At 32.6% G+C, this 22,066-nt stretch overlaps 4 protein-coding genes across 4 annotated transcripts in view; 3 read left to right on the top strand and 1 right to left on the bottom strand.

Moving 5' to 3' along the window:
• Nucleotides 1-606, bottom strand: part of LOC144853520 (retinoschisin-like) — a 1,209-nt gene extending 603 nt beyond the window's left edge. The window contains exons 1-2 of the mRNA XM_078711214.1: nucleotides 582-606; nucleotides 138-493 (exon numbers count right to left, since the gene is read on the bottom strand). Of these exons, the coding sequence (XP_078567340.1) occupies nucleotides 138-493; nucleotides 582-606 (381 nt within the window). The remainder of the gene's footprint in view (nucleotides 1-137; nucleotides 494-581) is intronic.
• The window catches only part of LOC144854642 (SPRY domain-containing SOCS box protein 3-like), a 20,857-nt gene extending 18,137 nt beyond the window's left edge, over nucleotides 1-2,720 (top strand). Inside the window, exon 3 of the transcript XR_013614645.1 lies at nucleotides 2,711-2,720. The gene's annotated coding sequence lies outside the window, so the exon portion shown is untranslated. The remainder of the gene's footprint in view (nucleotides 1-2,710) is intronic.
• The window catches only part of LOC144854643 (rRNA-processing protein UTP23 homolog), a 19,133-nt gene extending 9,838 nt beyond the window's left edge, over nucleotides 1-9,295 (top strand). The window contains exon 5 of the transcript XR_013614647.1: nucleotides 9,274-9,295. The gene's annotated coding sequence lies outside the window, so the exon portion shown is untranslated. The remainder of the gene's footprint in view (nucleotides 1-9,273) is intronic.
• On the top strand, nucleotides 2,765-22,066 carry LOC144854639 (tetratricopeptide repeat protein 37-like). The gene is made up of 42 exons (XM_078712573.1): nucleotides 2,765-2,879; nucleotides 3,475-3,618; nucleotides 4,218-4,385; nucleotides 4,798-4,929; nucleotides 5,345-5,437; nucleotides 5,531-5,642; nucleotides 5,778-5,915; nucleotides 6,219-6,320; nucleotides 6,540-6,670; nucleotides 7,071-7,160; nucleotides 7,421-7,524; nucleotides 7,758-7,884; nucleotides 8,183-8,262; nucleotides 8,737-8,836; nucleotides 9,014-9,138; nucleotides 9,470-9,505; nucleotides 9,782-9,866; nucleotides 10,073-10,104; nucleotides 10,449-10,549; nucleotides 11,069-11,171; nucleotides 11,623-11,709; nucleotides 12,217-12,309; nucleotides 12,637-12,760; nucleotides 13,270-13,348; nucleotides 13,522-13,583; nucleotides 13,894-14,019; nucleotides 14,203-14,277; nucleotides 14,575-14,719; nucleotides 14,949-15,042; nucleotides 15,129-15,206; nucleotides 15,572-15,699; nucleotides 15,981-16,270; nucleotides 16,854-16,900; nucleotides 17,341-17,413; nucleotides 17,817-17,870; nucleotides 18,366-18,474; nucleotides 18,904-19,011; nucleotides 19,175-19,281; nucleotides 19,565-19,726; nucleotides 20,287-20,546; nucleotides 20,690-20,816; nucleotides 21,398-22,066. The coding sequence occupies exons 1-42, from the start codon at nucleotides 2,781-2,783 to the stop codon at nucleotides 21,473-21,475; spliced, it is 4,608 nt and encodes a 1,535-aa protein (XP_078568699.1). The 5' UTR covers nucleotides 2,765-2,780; the 3' UTR covers nucleotides 21,476-22,066.

Here is a 22,066-nt window from a genome sequence, read left to right as displayed (position 1 = left end):
TCGTCGCCGTTTCAGTCACTTAGTGACTTTCCGATTGCACCTGCAATGCAAGTAAATGTCTGGTATCTTTTTATGGAACGTATATGCCTCTTATTTCCTTTTGGAATAAAAACTTAATTTAGAAATTGTTTACTTACATTGTTATAGCAATCTTCTTGAAAATTAATTGTATAAGAATTAGAAGCTGCGACCTTATAACAGAACAAGAAAGAAGTGACCCATTCAGGATGAGTTGGAAAGTCAGGCGAACTATATCTTCCTTGTGTTATGACTCCAGTAACTCTCTTCTTTTCTCCAAAATCGACACAAATCCACTGGTTTGTATTGTAATGAGGACCCCATCCACCGGCATGTAGACGATTGGCAACAGAATTGAGCCTTGCCCGTGGTGGACCAGCCCAATTATAGTTATTGCCGTTGATGCTTGATGCATGCATTTGTTCATCTAGAATCTCTCCCGACTCCACTCCAAGAGCGCGAGGTAAACACGCCCCTATGAAAAAAAAGCATTCAGACGTTCAATGTTTAATTTTTTTTTCCTCGCGAAAATGAATCTTATAAAACAATAAAAGAAAACTTACCACTACAACAGTCGACCAGGATCATCATTATATACAAACAAATACAAAATGGACAGAAAATATTCATATTTATTGATAACAACAACCATACGCAATAAACGAATCGTTACTCCGAAAGAGCAGATGGTGACTAACGTAAACCAATATCAATATATAGATATAGTGATAATCAAATTTATAAATATAAGGAAAATAATTATATTGTATGATTGTCACAACCAGGGAAGAGTTACCTCTGGTCACAACCAATTGTTAACGCACACAATAACAATATTACGGTTATTTGTGTACATACATTCTATACGAGTGTAACATTTCAAAATTACTTTAAATGTCAATTGTCAATAAGTGTAAATAACAAGTAATTCACCAATAATTTTGTAAGCATGAAGATCGATTTGCGGTATTTTATAATACGATATGGGACCATTAGCCACAATTATAACTTGGCTAAAAGTTTACTAAATGCTGCATGACAAGAAGTCGATAACAATATACATTAATTATAATAGTAATATTGGAAATCTGATCGTTCTATATAGCTTTTAAAATCAATCATGTGATTTAATGTATTGTATGTATAGGGTTATTATATCTCAGTTAATGCGTATACAATAATCAATGTCATGAGTTGAATCAGGATAATGGATGAGTTGAAAGATTAACTGTTTGATTGAACTTAACACAGCGAAGTCGATTGGATACTAGGTAGAAAAAGAATCGGCGTTCGGATTGGCATAGTCTGGGTTCCTAACTTAATTAGTAAAAAAATAAATATTTTGTCACATATGGCGTTTCATACGTATACTTTACCACGCTATAGTATCTTTGGTTTACAGACTGTTTACCAAAAAGCACGTTCCTGGTGTGGTGGATATTGCGGTAGGTTCCTATATGAGTAGGCTAGGCCTACGCTAAATTTGACTCTCTCTATTATTCTATATAAGCCTCGTAGCAGTTTATTTGTACTAATAACAAAGATCGTGTAAATAAGGGCTAGGCCTAGCTAGTTTTAGGGGAGGAGACTAGGCCTAGGCCTAGCCTAACTTAACTAGGCTAGGCTAGCTACTGCTAGGCTAGGCGGGATCCAGTCAAGTCGCCCCATCGCAAAGTCGCCCCATACAAAGTCGCCCAATACAAAGTCGCCCCATCGCAAAGTCGCCCCAAAACAAAGTCGCCCCGGCACAGTCGCCCCATCGCAAAGTCGCCCCATTACAAAGTCGCCCCATCGCAAATTCGCCCCATCGCAAAGTCGCCCCAACGCAAAGTCGCCCCATCGCAAAGTCGCCCACTGTTTTAATCATATGGTTGCGTTTGATATCGATTGCGTTGTTACTTTGGTCGCGCTAAATGTCGTATACATTATAATGTTTATGGCGGGGCTTCCCCTTTTATGCCTACACGTCCCGTGTTATTTTGTGTATCATTGCGACATTTTACGCACTTGTAAACTATTTGTTAACGTTTTGGGGCGACTTTGCGATAGGGCGACTTTGCGATAGGGCGACTTTGCGATAGGGCGACTTTGCGATGGGGCGACTTTGCGTTGGGGCGACTTTGCGATGGGGCGACTGTGTCGGGGCGACTTTGTTTTGGGGCGACTTTGCGATGGGGCGACTGTGTAAGGGGCGACTTTGTATGGGGCGACTTTGCGATGGGGCGACTTGACTAGCATCCGGCTAGGCCAGGGTAGGCCTAGCTAGTTAGGCTAGCTAGCCTAGTAGAGTAGGCCTACTAGAGAAGGCCTAGACTAGTAGGCCTAGTAGTAGTAGGCCTAGGCTAGCCTAAATACTACATAAATGTCTAAATCCCATCTACAGTTACTACTACTATTTTTTAGACATTCATGATGGAGGATAGGTAATTATGGAGTGGAGTGGAGGTATTATTAAACCTCCATGTGGTCTACACATACCTTTTTGTAATTTTGGCCTATTTTTCAGAGTATGGGCACATAACTGTTTTCTAATTCAAATATGCGATTCAATAATCCTTGTGCAAATAAATGTATTGTATTAAATATATACAATTATTATTGATTATCAATTTATCTTTAATAAAAGACCTGGATCATGGCCGTTTCACCCACTATTACCTCCACCAACATTCCTTACTTACAATTACTACAGGTGTTGTGCAAAAAAAAACATTAATAATAATGCAGAAATGTTTTTGTTTTTCAGTTGCGATTCTAGTACAATGGCAAGTGGTTCAAGCAAGGAAATAAAAACATTATTAAAAAATGCCAGGGAGTGTATCAAGAATAAAGAATTTAAAGATGCATTAAAACAATGCAAGGTGCTTTATTTATCACATGTTGAACTGTATAATATTATGCATGCTATGAATATTCCATCCAAAATCATAGATGTTGTATCCTATGACATGTCCCAATCCCCTACACCCCCCCCCCCCCCTGCCCTTTCATACTAATTCATACAACAACCTCTGGATCTGCCACTGAGCATGACACACATTAAGGTAGTCAGGTTAAAGGTTCCTGGGGTAAAGAATCTACATTGTGTCAAACCAAAGTCTGGAGGCCAAAATCATTCAACTATTGGGCTTACAAATAAAGAAAAACCCACATTCGTTAAGATGGTATCCCCTTGTCTGGAGTTATTCTGTCTACACTAACTAGTTTGAGAAAAAAAAGTGTGATGTGCCCAAATATGGTAGTGATATGCCCAAATACGGTAGTGATATGACATCATCATATCCATTATGGGCACAACACATTTTTGTTTTTTTGTCGGATAAAGTTTGATAGTGTAGACAGAGGTTTATTTCTTCAATTTTATATTTAATATTGCAGTGAATACTCGATTTTACAAGATATGTTGAGTTCAGTTCCCAGTAACTAATGTTTTTAATACTTTTTTATTTATGTTAGGCTGTTCTAAAACTTGATAAAACGAATTACAATGCATTTGTATTCATTGGTAAAGCAGCCACAGAAATGGAGCAATTGGAGCAGGCTAGAATGGCATATAAGAAGGCCACGGAATATGATCCAAATCAGTTACTTGCCTGGCAGGTGCCGTAATTTAGTATTCATTACATTTTCAACTTACGATTTAAATTTATTCAAAAAAGCCTAAAAAATGGAGCAATAAACAAAACAGAAACTAAACAGATAATAGTAGTAGTGGTAATAATGTATTGTTATTTTCCATTATTGAAATTAATAAATGTTCAATTAAGGTCTTAATGTTCGTAATTTAGAGGGTACTCTAATTGTGCATACCTACAGTATAATTTTCCTACATACATAAGTTGTTGTAAGGTATTTAGGTATTTATTTTATTACACTGTTAAACAAATAACTTCGAGTTTATTGTAATAGTTTTTTATATAATATCTTGTGAATAATGTTTAACAGTGTACATTTATGTATGGTAGCATGGGACATTTTAATTTAAAGTTAGAAATAATATACATTTATAATATTTAAAATGGTTCTAAATAATTAAAAACATTTGTTGAAATTGAAAAATACATTGGAATAAAATTTATATATATTTTTTGTATAATTAAATTGTGTGTTTATTTGTCGATTTACTAACGATTATTTATGTTTTTTTAGTTGAATAGCTGTATATTTAAATAATTTGTAACTTGTACTTCTCTCGACAGGGTTTGTGTGATTTGTGCGAGAGAAACCAAACTGAACAAAACCAAGACACACTGATTGAGGCATACAAACAAATGGCAAGTCTTCTAACCAATACTGACAAATCAAAATGGCTGACTGTTGCTGAGAAACAAGTCAAGCTATACGAAACACTCAATGAATCAAAGAAGGTACGTGTAATTATTGACAACATAAACAGTTTATTATTACTGTTTTCTTTTATGTATATAATGTTTATCATAATTGTAAGTAAGGTGTTGCTTCACTTTATTTATATATACTCGGTTAGTTCCTTGGTTATAGTCCCACCTCGGTTATAGTCCCACCTTGGCTATAGTCCCATCTTTGCTATAATCCCACCCCTGCCTTCATGATCACCTTCATATACAAGTATTTCCCCAGGGAAAGTCCCAGTTTATAATTCTGACATTTGGACAGTAGGGGGCCTAGCTAAGCCAGGGTTGACATGTTTTTTTAACAAGTTCTCACCAAATAGGAGTCATTTCTCTGAATTCGGCTTACTTGATTTTTAGACCAAACATTGACCAATTAACCAATGTTTGTTATGTCTTTATATCTTAGTCTATCATGGTTATCTTGGACATTTTAAATGCGGACGTGGTAGATGATAATTCAGTCAAGTTGATGTGGTGGTCAAAGCTCGCTTCAAATTTGACAAATGATAAAACATTATCAACAGAGGATAATGCATTGGTTAGTAATTAAAGATACTACAGTTTTAAAATTTATTAGTACAAGATATGTGGAGCGGATTTTGTTGTTTACTTTACTGTACTTTATCAATTGTATTTTGTATCTATTTAATTTTATTGCTATTGTGTTGTATCTAATGCCTTTTGGTTTGTTTATGGGTAGTAAGGACTATAAACCGTAGATCCAGTGTACACATCTGGCTCATGTGAACCTAGTACATCTTTCGAGACAAGTAGGGGGTTACCCTGGTGTACTAGTATACACACAGGCACTGTCACACACAGACACTTTTTCACAAGAGGGCCCCTTGATTGTCAGCATAGTCATAAATAAGGTGAAATAAAATAAAAATGGATTTAACATACTCACTCATTATTCATTGATGACCAAAAATAAATTGTTTTTATAATTCTAGCTTGAAATTGCTTACACAAACATACTTGGCTTAACTGAAGATGTCACAGCATTGGAAGACAATTTTGTCAAATTTGTGGATTTGTTGAAAATGGTAATAATAAAGTATACATATGTAAACAATTTGATGTCAACCATACATATTTTTTATTGCTTTTAAAAATGTTTTTTTTTAAAATATAATCAGAAAGATGACAGTGATCAACAGATTCTTGAAGTAAGTCAGAAGATGCACACTAAACTGCCCTCATCCACTCAACCACTGAAGTCAATGGTTCAGGTCTATCTCACTCAAAATGGTAAGTTCATTTGTTGTTTGTCTCTTCATATTTACTTGTTTGCTTATAATGTAGCATTTTATTTTACTAATTATTAAGTAACACATTGGTTAGATTTTCATAGAAATAATAATGAAACTTTGTTTTAATGCACAGTCTGTACTGCAGAGGCTATAACAGCTATTCAGAGACTGCAGAACATTGATGAAAAGTCTGGATTAGCAAGCCTATGTCTTGGTAAAATAAAACTAGAAGAAGAGAATTACATTGAAGCAAAATCATTATTGGAAGAGGGTATAAAAATTATTTATTTTTATTATGTCAAAACTACATAAATATAACAGATTATAAAATCAACCAATCTAATAATTGTTGTTGTACAGTCAGCTCTCCCAATACCGGACACCTTTGGGCTGGCCTAAAATGTCTGGTTTTCCGGGAAGTCTGGTATTTGAAAGTGTTTTAATGATAACAATTAATTTGGAACTTTTTGTATCTCAAGAAAAGTTATTTTCAGAAGGTCCGGTATTGGGACAGTTGTCTTTTTTTTTTAAATTTATTTAAAGCATCGTTTGTACTGTCTCTTTTTTTTTCTAGGGTTAAAAGTAGAGCCAACTAACGTGCATGGTTGGTTGTATGTTAGTAGAGCAAGCATAGCCGTTCATGATAATGTCAGAGTTGAACAAGCAGCACAAAAAGGTAGGCTAGCTGCGTTACACATACTGTACACTGATTGGTGCATCCATATTAGGCGGTCTTTCTCCGTGGTAGAATGCTTTTCAAGCCGTAATTGTGTTGGAGTTAATTGTCTAGTCTTATAACATTTCTATGAAAATTATATCTGTGTTATTAAACATTAAACATGTGTAGTACTATACTCATTATTTATATTATCAAATAACATTTCTTTTATTTAAGGATTGAGACTATTAAAGCGCATTACAAGATGGCAAGATTTGAAAGAACAATTTTTGTTTCTGAAGGCTAAATCGTCACTAGATAGAGGGACGCATGCAGGTGTAGAAATAGCTATAGATATACTCAATGATGTAAGTATAAAGCTCTGTCTACACTATAAAGATATACTGTATGTAAATGTAAAACACATTTTTTCTGTAAAAATTACTATTTAAGCTCTGTCTACACTATCAAACTAGTTTGACAAAAAAGGTGTGATATGCCCAAATATGGTAGTGATATTCCCAAATATGGTAGTGATATGTCCATATATGGGCACATATCACATAAAGTTTGATAGTGTACACAGAGCTTTAGACTGATTCAGAAAGTATAAAGCAAACTAGGTATTTTACCTACTGCTGCAAATCTTTTTTTGTAAAACCTTAAATGTTATGTAATAAAAACATGACACTTGATGTTATTTTAATGAGGAGCTCATTCGTACATATAGAATATTTTAATTAGACTTTAAAATATTTATTGTTGCAGTTGCAAAGCTCCAAGATTTTAAAAATAGAATGTACACAGTTGTTGGTGGAATGTTGCTGCTTTCTGGACAAACTAGAAGAAGCTAACAAGGTCAGTATCTCACATTTTATTTTTTTCTTCTGCAAACTTTTTTTCATTCTTTTACATAGTACTGTGGAACATGACCATTATAATTGTAATAAATTCAAAAGCTGAGTCTCAGAGACATACTATGTAAGTTTACAGGCAAAGGTATAATAGTTTTACTATTTTCAATAATTAATTGATCTAAGCTTCATTTAAAGTTAATCAATACTGTAGTTGTATTTAAATCATTTGATATTATCAAACTATTTTTTTATATATTCAAGCATTGTACAGAACTATTATCGTTGGATTCAGACAATTTTGTAACAGAAGCTCTGATTGGCTGGATCTCAGGACTACAAGAAAAATATGATGAAGCAGAAGAAAGGTATAATGCATGATTAACTATTTTTATCACTAACAAACAAAAAAAGCATTGTTTTAGGCTCTGTCTACACTCTCAAACTTTATGTGATAAAAAAATGTGATTGATAATGTCATATCACTACCATGTTTGTGCATATCACTACCATATTTGGGCACATCACACCTCTTGTGTCAAACTAGTTTAGTGTAGACAGAGCTTTAGATAGTTTATAATATGTATATTTTTTTTACCAGACTATCCAAAGCAATTGCACACAAACCAGATAACGCAAAGTTTTTGTTATGGCTTGGAAAAATACAGTGGAAATCTGGAGAAGAGGCTAGAAAAAACCGGTCGATGTGTCTTAGTAATTTTATGAAGGTAAACAAACTATGGACGTATTAAAGATGTATTGTCCCCCAAAAACATGAAATATGAATATTAATTAAATCAGACTTTGAATAGGTTATTTTGTAGTTTTAATAAAGTTAGTCACTTCCGGAAAAGAAATTGTAAAAATTATTTTTCAAGGCGACAATACATCTTTAAGTTTTTTTAAAATTCTGCATCATAATGAAGATTAACAGTTTTTATTTATAAATTTTGTAAAATCAAACTCAATAATGTGAATCTATCAATTTTAAAGTTTTATTTAAATTGCATTTTATTTTTGTTGAAGGCAGCAAAACTTGATCCTTATAACTCAGAAGTATTCCAACATCTTGGATATTATTATCATCAGGTTGCACAAGATATTAAGTATGCATCAGGTTTTTTTTTCTTATTTATTACATTATTGATATGGCCTTGTCTAGCATTGCTAGTCTGTGACCTTTATAAAATTATATTTTATTGATTTCATACGCATCCAACAGCGAGCACAAACTCGTCAATTACAGGATGGATAAACTATTTTTATAATTTATCGTGCTTATAAACTAAGTCTCATTTGAGGCTTAGGGAGTGGAGTTGAAAGAGTTGTGAGTTACAACCCTGGCACTAGGTCAGGATTGAACCCCGGACCTTGGGATTCGAAGGCAAGCACCTTAACCACCAAGCTACAGCTCAACTACAATATGTATTATATATACAATATTGTATTATTATATGGTAATATTGGTATATTAAACACAAACGTTATATTACTTCTGCTCGTGCCTTGTACTAATCGTGAGTCTTTAGAACTTAAATCATTTAGTAAGATTTGATAATATTTTTACTCCAATTCTCCAGGAGAGCAAAGAGTTGCTTTAAGAAGTCCTTCGATTTGAACCCTGATAATACAGCATCAGGTACTGCCTTTGCTGATCTCTGTATCAAAACAGAAGATGAGGTAAATTAAAGGATCCATTTTGATATATATCTATATTAATAGATCCATTTTGGTATATATCTGTATTAATAGATCCATTTTGATATATAGCTATATTTTATTTCTTCAATAATAATAATCTATATAATGCTATGTAAAAAAGTCTTTTATTTTCAATGCTACAATGGTTTTTTGTAGGACTCAGCGTTGTCTATGTTGCAGACAGTGACCTCCCAAGCTGCTGCTGGTACGGCCAAATGGGCGTGGCTAAGGCTCGGTCTTTATCAACTCAAACACAATGATGCAGGAAAAGCTGTTACAAGGTTTTACTATACATAATTTATTTATTATTCTTTTACAAGGAAAATACAAATATCCTAAAAATATATTGATATAAAACATTCAAAACATACTTGTAAAGCTCTGTCTACACTATCAAACTTTATGGGACAAAAAAGTGTGATGTACCCAAATATGGTAGTGATATGCTTAAATATGGTAGTGATATGACATCATCATGTCCATATATGGTCACATTTTCTTGTCACATAAAGTTTGATAGTGTAGACAGAGCTTTATTATACTTATAATATAGTATTTGTTACTCAACTTTAACCAACTTTTAATAACATTTTTGTTTGTATGTATTTAAAGTTTTCAGGCAGCACTTAGAGCAGATACCAAAGACAGGTAATTATATGAATTTTAAAAATTTATAATGAATATTATTGAAAATCATAAAAAGAAATAATATTATACACATTAAATGCCACATGCACTGAATACATGTGTTTACTAATAATTAATTTGGATGTTTAAAATTAATTTTTGTAAAAATCTTCCCACTATGAAAATCAAAAAAAATATTCAGAAATTATTCTACAAAAATAACAATCACATTTGGTTCCCCTCTGGCAAAATTCCAACTTTACTAATCACATGATTTGTTTTTTTTGTTGCTTTCAGTCGATGTTGGGAGTGTATGGGAGAAGCATACCTCAGTAGAGGGAGCTATACAGCAGCTTTGAAAGCATTCACACGAAGTCTTGAGGTACATTATGACGATTTTATGGACATTTTGAAATTGTCTGATTTATACCCCTGACTTATATAATACATAGCCTATGTAAATACAAGAACGTGATTATGCCATATACACAGTTCTGAATTTGGTTATATACCATTTTCCAACTGTTTTTAAATTTACTACAGTTACTTATGAATTGAATTAATGTTTTTGTTTGTTTTTTTTTTCAGCTGGATGAGTCTTCTATATATTCTCAGTATCAGTAAGTTTATTTTGATATTAATTATTAATGTTGATAACAAATATTGAAATTTAGGCCTAAAATATGAATTTTCCTCCCCTTAGTTCATGGCACTAAAATTTTAATTCAAATTGTAAACACTAGTGACTAGTGGTAAAATAATTAACGTTTTCATTATTTTCACAATAATACAAATACATTTACTACTGTCAAAAATATCAGTAATACAGATATATATATATAAGACAGGTAAGATTTATATACATATTTGTTTTAAATAAAAAGATGCCTTTTTCTAATTAAGATAATCAAACAAAATGAATGCTTACATTAGTGTTTGAATGGATATTTTCTCAATATTACAGGATTTCAGCTATTAAACAGACAGTAGGACAGTACAGTGATGCTGTAAGTGATTACAAGTTAGTGCTAACCAGACAAGAAGGATATGTGCCTGCCCTTAAAGGTAATTCACTCACCTAAAACAAATTGCCTTGGCGCTGGCTCAAAATGTCTGTTTTCAAAAATACATTTTCAATTGATATAAATAATAATAATTCTGGCTTATATAACACATTATGCAATAGCCCCAATGCGCTTTTAAATATAGATATTCTCTTTTGTATAATTTTGTACTTTTTTCTAATGTTCACGTCCTGTTTTCTTATGCTTCCACTGTACATTGTGAAATGCATGATAATCAAAAGTACACTGAATTCATTATTTATTATTATTAAAAATGGTTACATCAGTAGATTAAGTTTATCTTATAATAGTTTTGTCCAGGCCCATCCCCATATCGACATTTTTAATTCCAATCTTTATCTGTTTCGTCGTAATTTAAGTGTTTCTGAGTTGTTGTAATTGTCTTTGTATCTGTTAAACCAAGCTGTAAGTGGCGGATTTGTTTTTTGCTGTTGTTTCTGGTTTTAAAAATAAAATAAAATAAAAAATTATATTATTCCTTAATTTGTGTTTTTTCAAGGTCTTGGTGAAACTTACCTTCTCCTTGCCAAAGATGCACTGGTTGAGTTTCTGAATCTAAAAGCAGTAGACTACGTTGCTAAGTCAATCACAGCCTTACACAAGTGAGTCTAACTTGTTACATTATATAATGCCTAAATAAATTCCTCATTTGATTGGACGATTGTGGGTCACATGGTGTGAAATAATACGTACTATTTAAATAGAATTTCATCTTTAACCATATAAAATTATTTGCACCATTCCATTCGTAATTATTCATTATTTGTATACTATCAGAGACTGAAAGAGTGTACAATTTATTTATTTGTTATTGAATAAAATATTATTTGTTAGAATAGAATGCAGTGTAATTACTGTCTTTTCGAAGAGGTGAAAATTACATTAGGTAATTTTTCAAAATTATCCAAAAACCAAACAGTACTGGCTTTTAGTCAAATAGTGTCCCAGCTTCAAATCACTCATCAATTGAATTTTTGAAATCGGTTATTACACAATGTTTACGTTTTTAGTTTTTAAACTAAAAAAATAATGTGATTTCTTTTCATCTCACAGTGCTATTATGCTACGTCCCGATTTGAGTTGCCTGTGGAAATTACTAGGTGATGCATGCACTATTCTACATGTCCTGGATCTAGTAAGGTGTGTGATCATTAACATAATATAATAATAATATTACAGTATCATATTTAGTAATTTTAGTGTTAAAATATGATTTATGAAATAGATATATAAAAGTATGTGTATTATGCTACTACTATATTCCAAGCTATTTTATCTAAAATATTAATTTCATTTGTATCAAAATATGTGAATGTGGGACCATAAAGCTCTGTCTACACTATCAAACTAGTTTGACAAAAAAGTGTTACGTGCCCAAATATGGTAGTGATATGACATTATCATGTCCATTATATTGATAATATTATGTTGATCACATAAAGTTTGATAGTGTAGACAGAGCTTACTGTATGTCACATCAGAATATCATATGTAGTTTAAGTAATATTTCGTATTGTGTATAAGCAATACAAAGTTGACACAGAGGAGGCAAAATACTCAAATTGAAGTTTATACATTTTAATATACTCTCGTGCGTGATTGTTGATTTTAATTAATTGTTTGTTTTTTCGATTTCTTGTTGAACAGCATCAAAATACCTGCAGTCCTCACAAATACCACTTCTGATTCATCAAATCTTGTGGATGTTGGGAAATTTGCACTTTTAGCCATCGGGTCAAGGTAAAATTGTGAAAGCTCTTTAAGCTCTATGTTTTTTAATTTCTTAAACTGCTTGTTACCATGGTAAATATAAGTGGCAAGAGTTATTTTTCCCTTTTTAGGCTCTGTCTACACTATCATACTTTATGTGACAAAAAAGTGTGATGTGCCCAAATATGGTAGTGATATGATTAAATAATATGGTAGTGATATGACATCATCATGTCCATATATGGGCACATCACAGTTTTTTGTCACATAAAGATTGATAGTGTAGACAGAGCTTAATATAATCATATTTATTTTTTTAATCTAATCCTAAGAATTCTATATTATTTATTTCAATAGATGCTATGGGAAGGCACTGCAGTTACTACCAGACTGTGCCAGCCTTTGGCATGACCTGGGGATAAACTACTTTAGACAAGCTCAGTATGCAGAGCAGATAGAATTGGCCAACAAGGCTGTACAGGTCAGTTTTATATTAACTATTGAGTCTGGTAACTAAATCTATGAACAATCTATCATTTACTTGATTTACTTAAAGATATATTGTCCCCCTAACAAATATTTTTTTTTAAATATGCAATTTTAATGTCACATAATACTTCTTCACTTTGACAAAAACTGGATCAAAAAAAAAATTATTTACCTGAAAAAAATGTAATTTAAAGCAATAAATACTGTCAGAAAATGGTTTTTGGTTAAAATTAAATGTTTCTTTTGTCTTTTTATAATTGAAATATCTTTGTTTTTTTGGGTTTTTTTTACAGAAGTGAATAATTTGATTAAAAAACTGCAAAATGGCTTATTTAAAATCTGATTTAATTAATCTTCTTTTCATATTTTTGGGGAACAATACATCTACATTGTTACGTGGTTGAATGCCAAATGTATAACTACTGTAGATATGCTGTTAAAAATGTGAATATATTGAAATATTATTATAATATTTGTTTTCTTTTGTTATATTATTAACAGTGTTTAAAGAAGGCTGTGTCTATAGACAGTAATAACCATGCACACTGGAATACGTTGGGTACAATCTGGGCATCTAAAGGTAAGGATAACTCGTAATTCAAATTCTTTACTCATCCTGCATGTGGCAATTCCAAATAATGACAATATGTTAATGATATAACAAAGTGAAACAACTGAAAAAAAAAATAAATAAATAAAAATATTATAATATTCATATAATAACAGTATTTCTAAATGTGTGTTATTTTACAGAAGTAAATTTGCCAAAACTTGCTCAACATGCTTTTATCAAGGCCATTCAAATTGACGAAAATGTAAGTTTTTCTATAATATCTAATCATGATGACAGGTTACAATACCTGAAAGCCCCAATCATCACTAGATAGAGGGACGAATGAAAGGTGTAAAAATTAATATAGATACTCAATGATGTAAGTAAGCTAGTTTGACCAAAAAAGTGTGATGTGCCCAATGCTAGTGATATGCAAATATGGTAGTGATATGACATCATCATATTCCTATATGGGCACATCACATTTTTTTGTCACATAAAGTTTGATAGTATGAGCCTTATTATGATCAGGTCTATTTGAACTATATTAATTTGATATTGTTTTGTTTCAGGATGTGGTTACATGGACCAATCTAGGAACACTTTATCTTAAACACGGTGATATTAAATTAGCGCATGAAGCGTTTAAGAAAGCACAATCCGTCAACCCAGACTACATGCAGTGCTGGATTGGACAGGTATGAACCTTCCTAATTTGGTTCACATATGCCCAAATATGGTAGTGATATTCCCAAATATGGTATTCCCATATATGGACTGGATGTACATTTTAAATTACAGGACAATAACTAACTCTGATTTATCAATATTAACCCATAAAATATCTTATGAATTGTAATTCTTTTCATCACTTTTTATAGGCTCACATAGCAGAGAGCATTCATGATGCTGAGACTATGGACTTGTTTCGTCACACATGTGAACTGGGCACTCATGTAAGTCGGAACTATTTTTGTTAATGTTTGTTAATTTTGACTATGGATAGACAGTGGCGTAACAGCTATGAGCACTCACTGGCTAAACCCATGGGCCTCTGAGCTTATGAGGGCCCTGAGCAGTGCCCAGAGAAAAACAGGCATTAAAATATGTCGAAAAAGGCTAAAAAAGGCCTTCAGCATTGGAGGGCTACTTAGGGTTCCTAAACTAAGGGCCTCTGGGCTTTGCATTACGCCACTGCAGATAGATTGCAATAGTTTTCAAAGTGTATTTGATTTACAACCCTTTCTGTTTAGGTTGAGGGAACAATCGGTTATAGTCACTGGGTTTGCAAGACACTGCTAGATACTAATGTTGATGTGACCTCTGAACACTATAAATATAGCATTGATCAAATGAACGCTGTGTCAACTTCAGCATTGGCTATGTCAAAGTTCACAGGTCAGTATATGAATATGCAGTGTGAATTATGAGACTAAGATTTGGATTTCAACATAAGAGTATGCCTAAATGAGCCTTATTTTGAATTTGTTTTCTTTATTTATATCACTCTAAAAATAGCAATATTTCTAATATAAAAAATAATCATTAAAATTGCCAATTTTGTAAACACCCTGGCACTTACGCAAATTATATATTTTCATATTCAGTTTTGAATTATTATTTATAGATCGTGTCCACACTAACGCATGTTGCTACAACATGTTAGGACTGTTGATGGAGAGAGAAGGGCTGCATCAGCATGCAATGAAGGCTTTCAAAAGGTACATTATTGATTTTGATTATTTGAAGCTTAATTCTGAAGAAATAAAATGATAATAAATATAACAAGTTCTTTTTAATCTTACAGAGCAATTGATTTACTTGATGAAGGAGAGTCATGTGACGTGATAAATAAAGCAAGATCAAATTATGCACGATCTCTGTGGTAATAAAAATATTTTTTTTACCATTTAAATATTTTATATTCTATATTCTATTCTAAATATCTATAGTAAACAATAATATAACTGTATAAAGCTCTGTCTGCACTATCAAAAAATGTGATGTGCTCATATATGGACATGATGATGTAATATCACTACCATATTTGGGCACATCACACTTTTTTTGTCAAACAAGTTTGATAGTGTAGACAAAGCTTAAGACTTCTGTTAACTTACTTAAGTTATAATGAATGTATGCTTATTTCTAAAGTATTAAACATTAAATAATATTCTTATTATTCTATTCTATTTAATTTTTTTTAATATATGGGAAGGTTTATGAAAGTTTTGGTTTCTACTTTTTTAGCCTGAATAAAAAATACACAGAAGCAGTAGAAGAATATCAGAGGATTAGCCCATTAATAATATTTGAGGATGTGTGTGGCTTAGCTCTAGCACTCTTCAAGATAGGAAAATACACTGAAAGCTACCAGGGTAAGTACATATAGGTAACTCAGTTGAAAATGTGTGCGCCTTAGCTCTTGCGCTTTACAAGATGTGGCCCAAGACAGTGGAACCGTAATCCATAGCCATAACATCGGCAAGGGTTCAAGTCTCACTCGCTCCATGGTTCTGGTGGTAGACCAAGTATTCTAGGATAAGGACTATAAACACACACAGCCACTATCACATCACAAACAACTACTGTGCGGCTTGGATAACTAATAAAAACAAGTTTTATTCAATAAAGAACAATGGTATTTTGTGTTTTCCAGCATATGAACAAGCATTTGAATTGACCGACAGTATGGAAGACAAAGGACATGTACTGTCTGCTATGGGTATGGTGACACAAGATCCAGACCAGGCTAAGACTGTTCTATTCCAGTGTTCTCAACTTTCTCCACCCTCGGTAGACGGTCTTCTGGCCTTATGTGCACTAGCTATCACGCATAACGATCTTCAGTTAGCATCTGCTGCCCTCACAGAGCTGTTCAAATTTGCTAATGATCCAATGATGTTGGAGGATGTGTGTTTTATGGCAGCGTGTGTTTCTGCCTTACAGGTAATTATTAGTGTCTTTTTACAAGTGCACTATTCGACATCAAATGCTACATTAGAGCAGAACGAATAGTCTTTATAAACCACTGTACATTGTGATAGATTTTGCGACTACCCCAATTTCTAAATATGCTATGACAAAGCCTTCTCAATTACATATATTGCTTTTTAATCTCTGTTACCACATCATGCAGTAGTCAAATAGTATTTTGTTCCCTTATGGCATATAATATGGCTATTTAGTTATAATTTGTATTATTTCATTCCAATCCACATATTGATATGAATCTCCTAATAGTTAATAAATAAATCATTTTGTTTGACAAATCCAAAAGAAATTACTCACATTCTTTAGCTTTGAAAAATGATTTATTTATTACCTACAACAATCCTACAAAATGCGCTTATTCACGGATCTCCTAATAGTTCTTCACTACCTCGTTACTATTTTAAGTTAATTTCCCAGGTGTTGAATGAAGCCATATTCTTTTGACTTCTTACTTTTACTTTACAATGTAAATGAGATCTGAACTAATAATTAACTTGAAAACTCATTTTTAATCAATTGTTTTTCTTTTTTGTAAAAGGGAGAAGGAAAATTAGCTTATCAGCAAATTTCAAAGGCTGTTCACAGGTAAATGAATGCAATATACTGTAGGCCTATATTATTTATAATAAATAATAATAAATGAAAAGAGTAATAATTATAACGTTATCCATTTTTAATTTATAAATTGTAAATATTTTATTACATATATATTGATATTTTTATACTAGTGTAGTTAAATTGTTAACAAATGCTTCATTTCAACTTTTGGCTGCCATTGTATTTTAATATTTTGGAAATAGAAAAGATACCAAATGAATTCATTATTACTCAACCCCAAGAAAGCAACTAGAAACAACATGACAAGGAAATATAAGATTTAGTTTTATCCAATTAGCTTATGTTTTTCAAAATATAATGTAGTAATATAACGTATTTTTTAGTAATTATATAATGAATGAATAATTTGTATTTCAATAAAATGCTGTTTTGTATACTTTACATATATTTTTGCACATTTTCTGTAGACATCCAAGCAATGCTAGGCTGTGGAATAAATTGTCTCACTTTCTGCTACAGTTGTCTCCTGAAAAAGCCAAGGTAGATAAACCGATTATGGTTCTATAAATGATTTTTTACTGTTGGATTTAAAGTTATTAAGAATTATCGTAGGGGATTAAGTTAACTAGCATCTCTTTTTTATCTATCTCATTTTATTTTATATCAAGTTATAATTACAATACATCTAATCTTCAAATATCTTTGTTGAGAACTGATTGTTTATGAAAAAATAATGATGAATATCGATTCAGAACTTCTTAAAACAGAGGGGGACATTATTTAACATTTTAGATAACATAACATTTTAGATAGGCCATGAAAACGAACCCCCCATTTTTGTGAGGGTCCCTAATGCTCAGCTTTGGCTGGATGGACCACACTCGTAAAATATTGTTGAAATAAATAAATAAAACAAAAAATAAAAATCTTCTTATTTTTCCAGGCAGCTGCAAGATGTAGCAAGATTGCTTCTAATCTTGGAATTAAATCCTCAAAGGTAAGCTTACTAAATATTTGTAATATCGGCCAAAAAGTATGAAATTAACTTCTGATCAGAAATATTAAATTAAATGGACTATTGTATTGTACTTATGAGATGTATTTAAGGACTGGTAAATGAGAAGGCATATGTTCAAAACCTACAGGTGCATAATATTCTATTACTTATTATATTAGAAGTTGTCAGCTGTTTTAAAGGCTGAAAAAAACACTGTCTCCCTGTCCTGCTTAATCCAAGTTTCCATAGTATATTAAACTTAGAACTACTGTATCAACAATTACATATATTTCTTTTATCTGTATTATAACTATCATTGTAAAGCTATGTCTACACTATCTAGTTTTACAAAAGAAGTGTGATGTGCCCAAATATGTTAGTGGTATGCCCAAATATGGTAGTGATATGACATCATCATGTCCATATATGGTGGGCACATCACATAAAGTTTTATAGTGTAGACAGCTTTATGATTGTGTTTATTTTCTTTTGTAGGACATATTTGTGAACATGGCTGTAGCTGAGTTGTTTAGTGGTCAGCATGTGAAGAAGGCAGGCAGAAACTGTTTGATTTCAGCTCAGAGAAGCGTTCACCTTTATCCAGGTAAGTATTCCCAAAAAAGGACTCCATTAGTCGATTTAATAGACTTTAAAAGTGCATTGTTAAGACCAATTTACACAGACGAGCGGTAACAGTAATAGAAATATAAAATCTATGTTATTCCTAAATCTCTGTCTACACTATCAAATATTATGTGAACAAAAATGTGATGTGCCCATATATGGTGATGATGATGTCATATCACTACCATATTTGAGCATATCACTACCATATTTGGGCATATCAAACTTTTGGTGCAATTGAACTGCACCATAGCAAGTGTAAATGTAGCTTCAATCTGGGAAGAATTAGTAGAAAAGGGTAAGTTGTACAGAAAATAGTATAACATTGTGTGGTATCTGAAAATTGTAGAAGTGCATCTTTTTCAAGTTATAAGATATAACATTATCTGTTTCTTTTCTGTATCTTAAGACAGTACAGCGGCTTGGACTACACTATCAACAAGCTACCTAGCTGAGGCGGTCCTCCATGGCAGAATATCTGAAACATCAAACTTAGCACAGTTCATCCTGCAACTTGGTAAGATTACTAACCTTTTCAGAAGGCTCAATTTTTTGGTTCGGTCATTTCACATTAATGTGTTTTATTGTTTATTTTATTGTTATTTAGTGTGGTGTCTAGAAAGAATGTATATAGAGAAAGTAGTATTACTACACTTAACCATGTGCAATTTTTATTTCAGCTGAGTCTGAATCCAATACTTCCCTTCAGCAATGGGGTGCACTTCACTTGGCAGCCACTCTTATACAAGATGGCAAATATGAACAAGCACAGTCATTCTGTATTAACGTAAGTAATACATTAAAGATATATTGTCCCTCTAAAAAAATATAGAATATAATATAGAATAGGCCATTTTAATGTCACATAATAGTTATTCACTTACCAAAAACTGGATCGAAAAAAAAGTTATTTACCTGAAAAAAATGTAATTTAAAGCAAGTAGAGGTTTTTTAACCATTGCAATTAGTGTCATGTAATCCCATTGTGTAAATGTCCTATGACAATTGTATGCCTCAGTACTTTACCCTTTTGTATTTCATAATTCAAATAATATTTTCTTTTTCTTAAGGCCCAAGAATTTATAACTGAACCAGCCATTACAAATATCTTGAACCGTTTAAAAGCTCAAGCTGTTTTGATAAGCAAACCTCGACAAGAAATCTCTGAAACGGACGTTGGATGGCTCAAGAAATGCACACTGGATGATGAAAACCAGTCGTTGCCATGGCAGGTAAAACACAAATATAAACAATTTTTACTTGCTTTGTTTGTTAGCACAATAGCACATACAATTTTCAAGTTATCATTCTGAATATTTCAGTGTAAATAGGTAGTATATACTTATTCAAGAAAATTGGTTCATTAATAAATTCAGAAATAAAAAAAAAGGAAAAATGTGTATTCTTCTTAACTGAAATATCAACGTGGCCTCTGTGGCAATATCTTGCCAAGAACTTCACTCAGTTTCTAAGTGCTTTCATTTAATTAATTACATTTTGCATACAGGGAACATTTTCATTGATTAGCAACAACTAGGAGAAGGAAACATTTGTATTGTGTTTTTTGGCTATATTGTGTAACATTTGGCCATGGTACACTTGTATTTGGCTATGATACATTGGTTTGTGGCATATACAATATTTCAAGACGAATTTATATGTACTGTAATCATTCATTCATCAGTGTAAAATTACTTCCATTTATTGTCATTTGCATATAAAATATGCATCGAAATTATGTTTCATAAATTATTATGATATTAAATCAGTATAATATGATTTTCGGTTATAGGTTCTGGGCCAGTATTTTGAAGAACAATGCATCACAGATGGAGCTGAGTCTTGTTACAGACAGGCTCTCCAATGCAGCTCAGTTGATAAAGCAGTGTCCTTAATGAGGCTAGCATTGCTAGCCCTACAGAATAGAGAGGAGAACAGTGAGCACTGGAATAACCTGCTGCTAGAGAGCACATCGGAGGCGTTGAAGATTGATAAGGAATGCTCAGTTGCCTGGCTAATTCAGGGCCTACATTTTTACAACGATGAACCCAGGTAAAATGAAATACTGTGTATATATAACACACTAAATTCACATAATTCATATAGCCCATTATTAAGGATGTTACTATGATAAATAAATAATGGCAATATGTACTCATTATTAAACCTAGAAGATGTTTTGTTTGTATTAATAGGCAAGCAAAATGGTGTTTCCAACAAGCCATAGAGTGTGCAGACGACAAGGCTTCATTAGAGGCTAAACTTGCACGTTTCTACACAGCCAAGCTACTTATTGCTAAAGGCAATAAAGAAGCTGCAAAGGTAAGTACCTAATCACCAGCACAGTTGTGCAGGTCAAACAGAAGGCTAATGTTGACCTCCTTGACACGGGTCAAACAGAAGGCTAATGTTGACCTCCTTGACACGGGTCAAACAGAAGGCTAATGTTGACCTCCTTGACACGGGTCAAACAGAAGGCTAATGTTGACCTCCTTGAGATGGGTCAAAGAGAAGGCTAATAATAATAATATCCTGGATTTATATAGCGCCTAATGTTGTGAAACCTCTAAGCGCTGAACATTATTACCCCAGTCATTTTTTCCTGATCAAACACGTATGGAAACATGCTCTAATAATGCAGCTAGTAATCAGCGTAAAGTTGTGTCTTGATCTAACCGGGTTCCCATTTATACACCTAAGGATACAAGCAATGCGGCGAGAGTTGGATTTGAACCTCGATCTCACCATCAGTAGTCGAAATGTCCAACATACTGACCTTGACCTAGTTCCTGTACACCACCACCAAGTCCCAGTGTTTCATGATATTAGAGTATTTTAATTATAAAGGAAATAATATAAACATTGACTTGGCTAATTTCTATCCATTAAATCCATTTTGTCAGGCTATAGTGGAAGAGGCGAGGATTCAAGGAGATAACACGGTTGATTTACTAAGTAAATTACTGGATCAGCTAGACTAGTCATGTAGTGCTTGATTTACTAAGTAAATTACTGGATCAGCTAGACTAATCATGTAGTGCTTGATTTACTAAGTCAATTACTGGATCAGCTAGACTAGTCGTGTAGTGCTTGATTTACTAAGTAAATTACTGGATCAGCTAGACTAGTCATGTAAGTAAATTACTGGATCAGCTAGACTGGTCATGTAGTGCTTGATTTACTAAGTAAATTACTGGATCAGCTAGACTAGTCATGTAGTGCTTGATTTACTAAGTAAATTACTGGATCAGCTAGACTAGTCATGTAGTGCTTGATTTACTAAGTAAATTACTGGATCAGCTAGACTAGTCATGTAGTGTTTGATTTACTAAGTCAATTACTGGATCAGCTAGACTAGTCATGTAGTGCTTGATTTACTAAGTAAATTACTGGATCAGCTAGACTAGTCATGTAGTGCTTGATTTACTAAATCAATTACTGGATCAGCTAGACTAGTTATGTAGTGCTTGATTCACTAAGTCAATTACTGGATCAGCTAGACTAGTCATGCTGCAAAGAGGACCTACTGTAGTTGAAATGTTGACTGAATTCAAATAAATTGATACCACATT

The sequence above is a fragment of the Antedon bifida genome, chromosome 10 (genome assembly GCF_963402885.1).
Source record: "Antedon bifida chromosome 10, ecAntBifi1.1, whole genome shotgun sequence".
NCBI classification, from domain to species: Eukaryota; Metazoa; Echinodermata; class Crinoidea; order Comatulida; family Antedonidae; genus Antedon; species Antedon bifida.
The sequence above is the reverse complement of the archived record's forward strand: the minus strand, read 5'-3'. Positions and strand labels throughout refer to the sequence as shown.

Excerpts from the sequence above, each read along its gene's own strand:
- LOC144854639 (XM_078712573.1), top strand. The coding sequence starts at position 2,781 with ATGGCAAGTGGTTCAAGCAAGGAAATAAAAACATTATTAAAAAATGCC. Across the intron at positions 12,310-12,636 it reads CTTTTAGCCATCGGGTCAAG|ATGCTATGGGAAGGCACTGC; the intron begins GTAAAATTGTGA and ends TTATTTCAATAG. Across the intron at positions 18,475-18,903 it reads AAGCGTTCACCTTTATCCAG|ACAGTACAGCGGCTTGGACT; the intron begins GTAAGTATTCCC and ends CTGTATCTTAAG.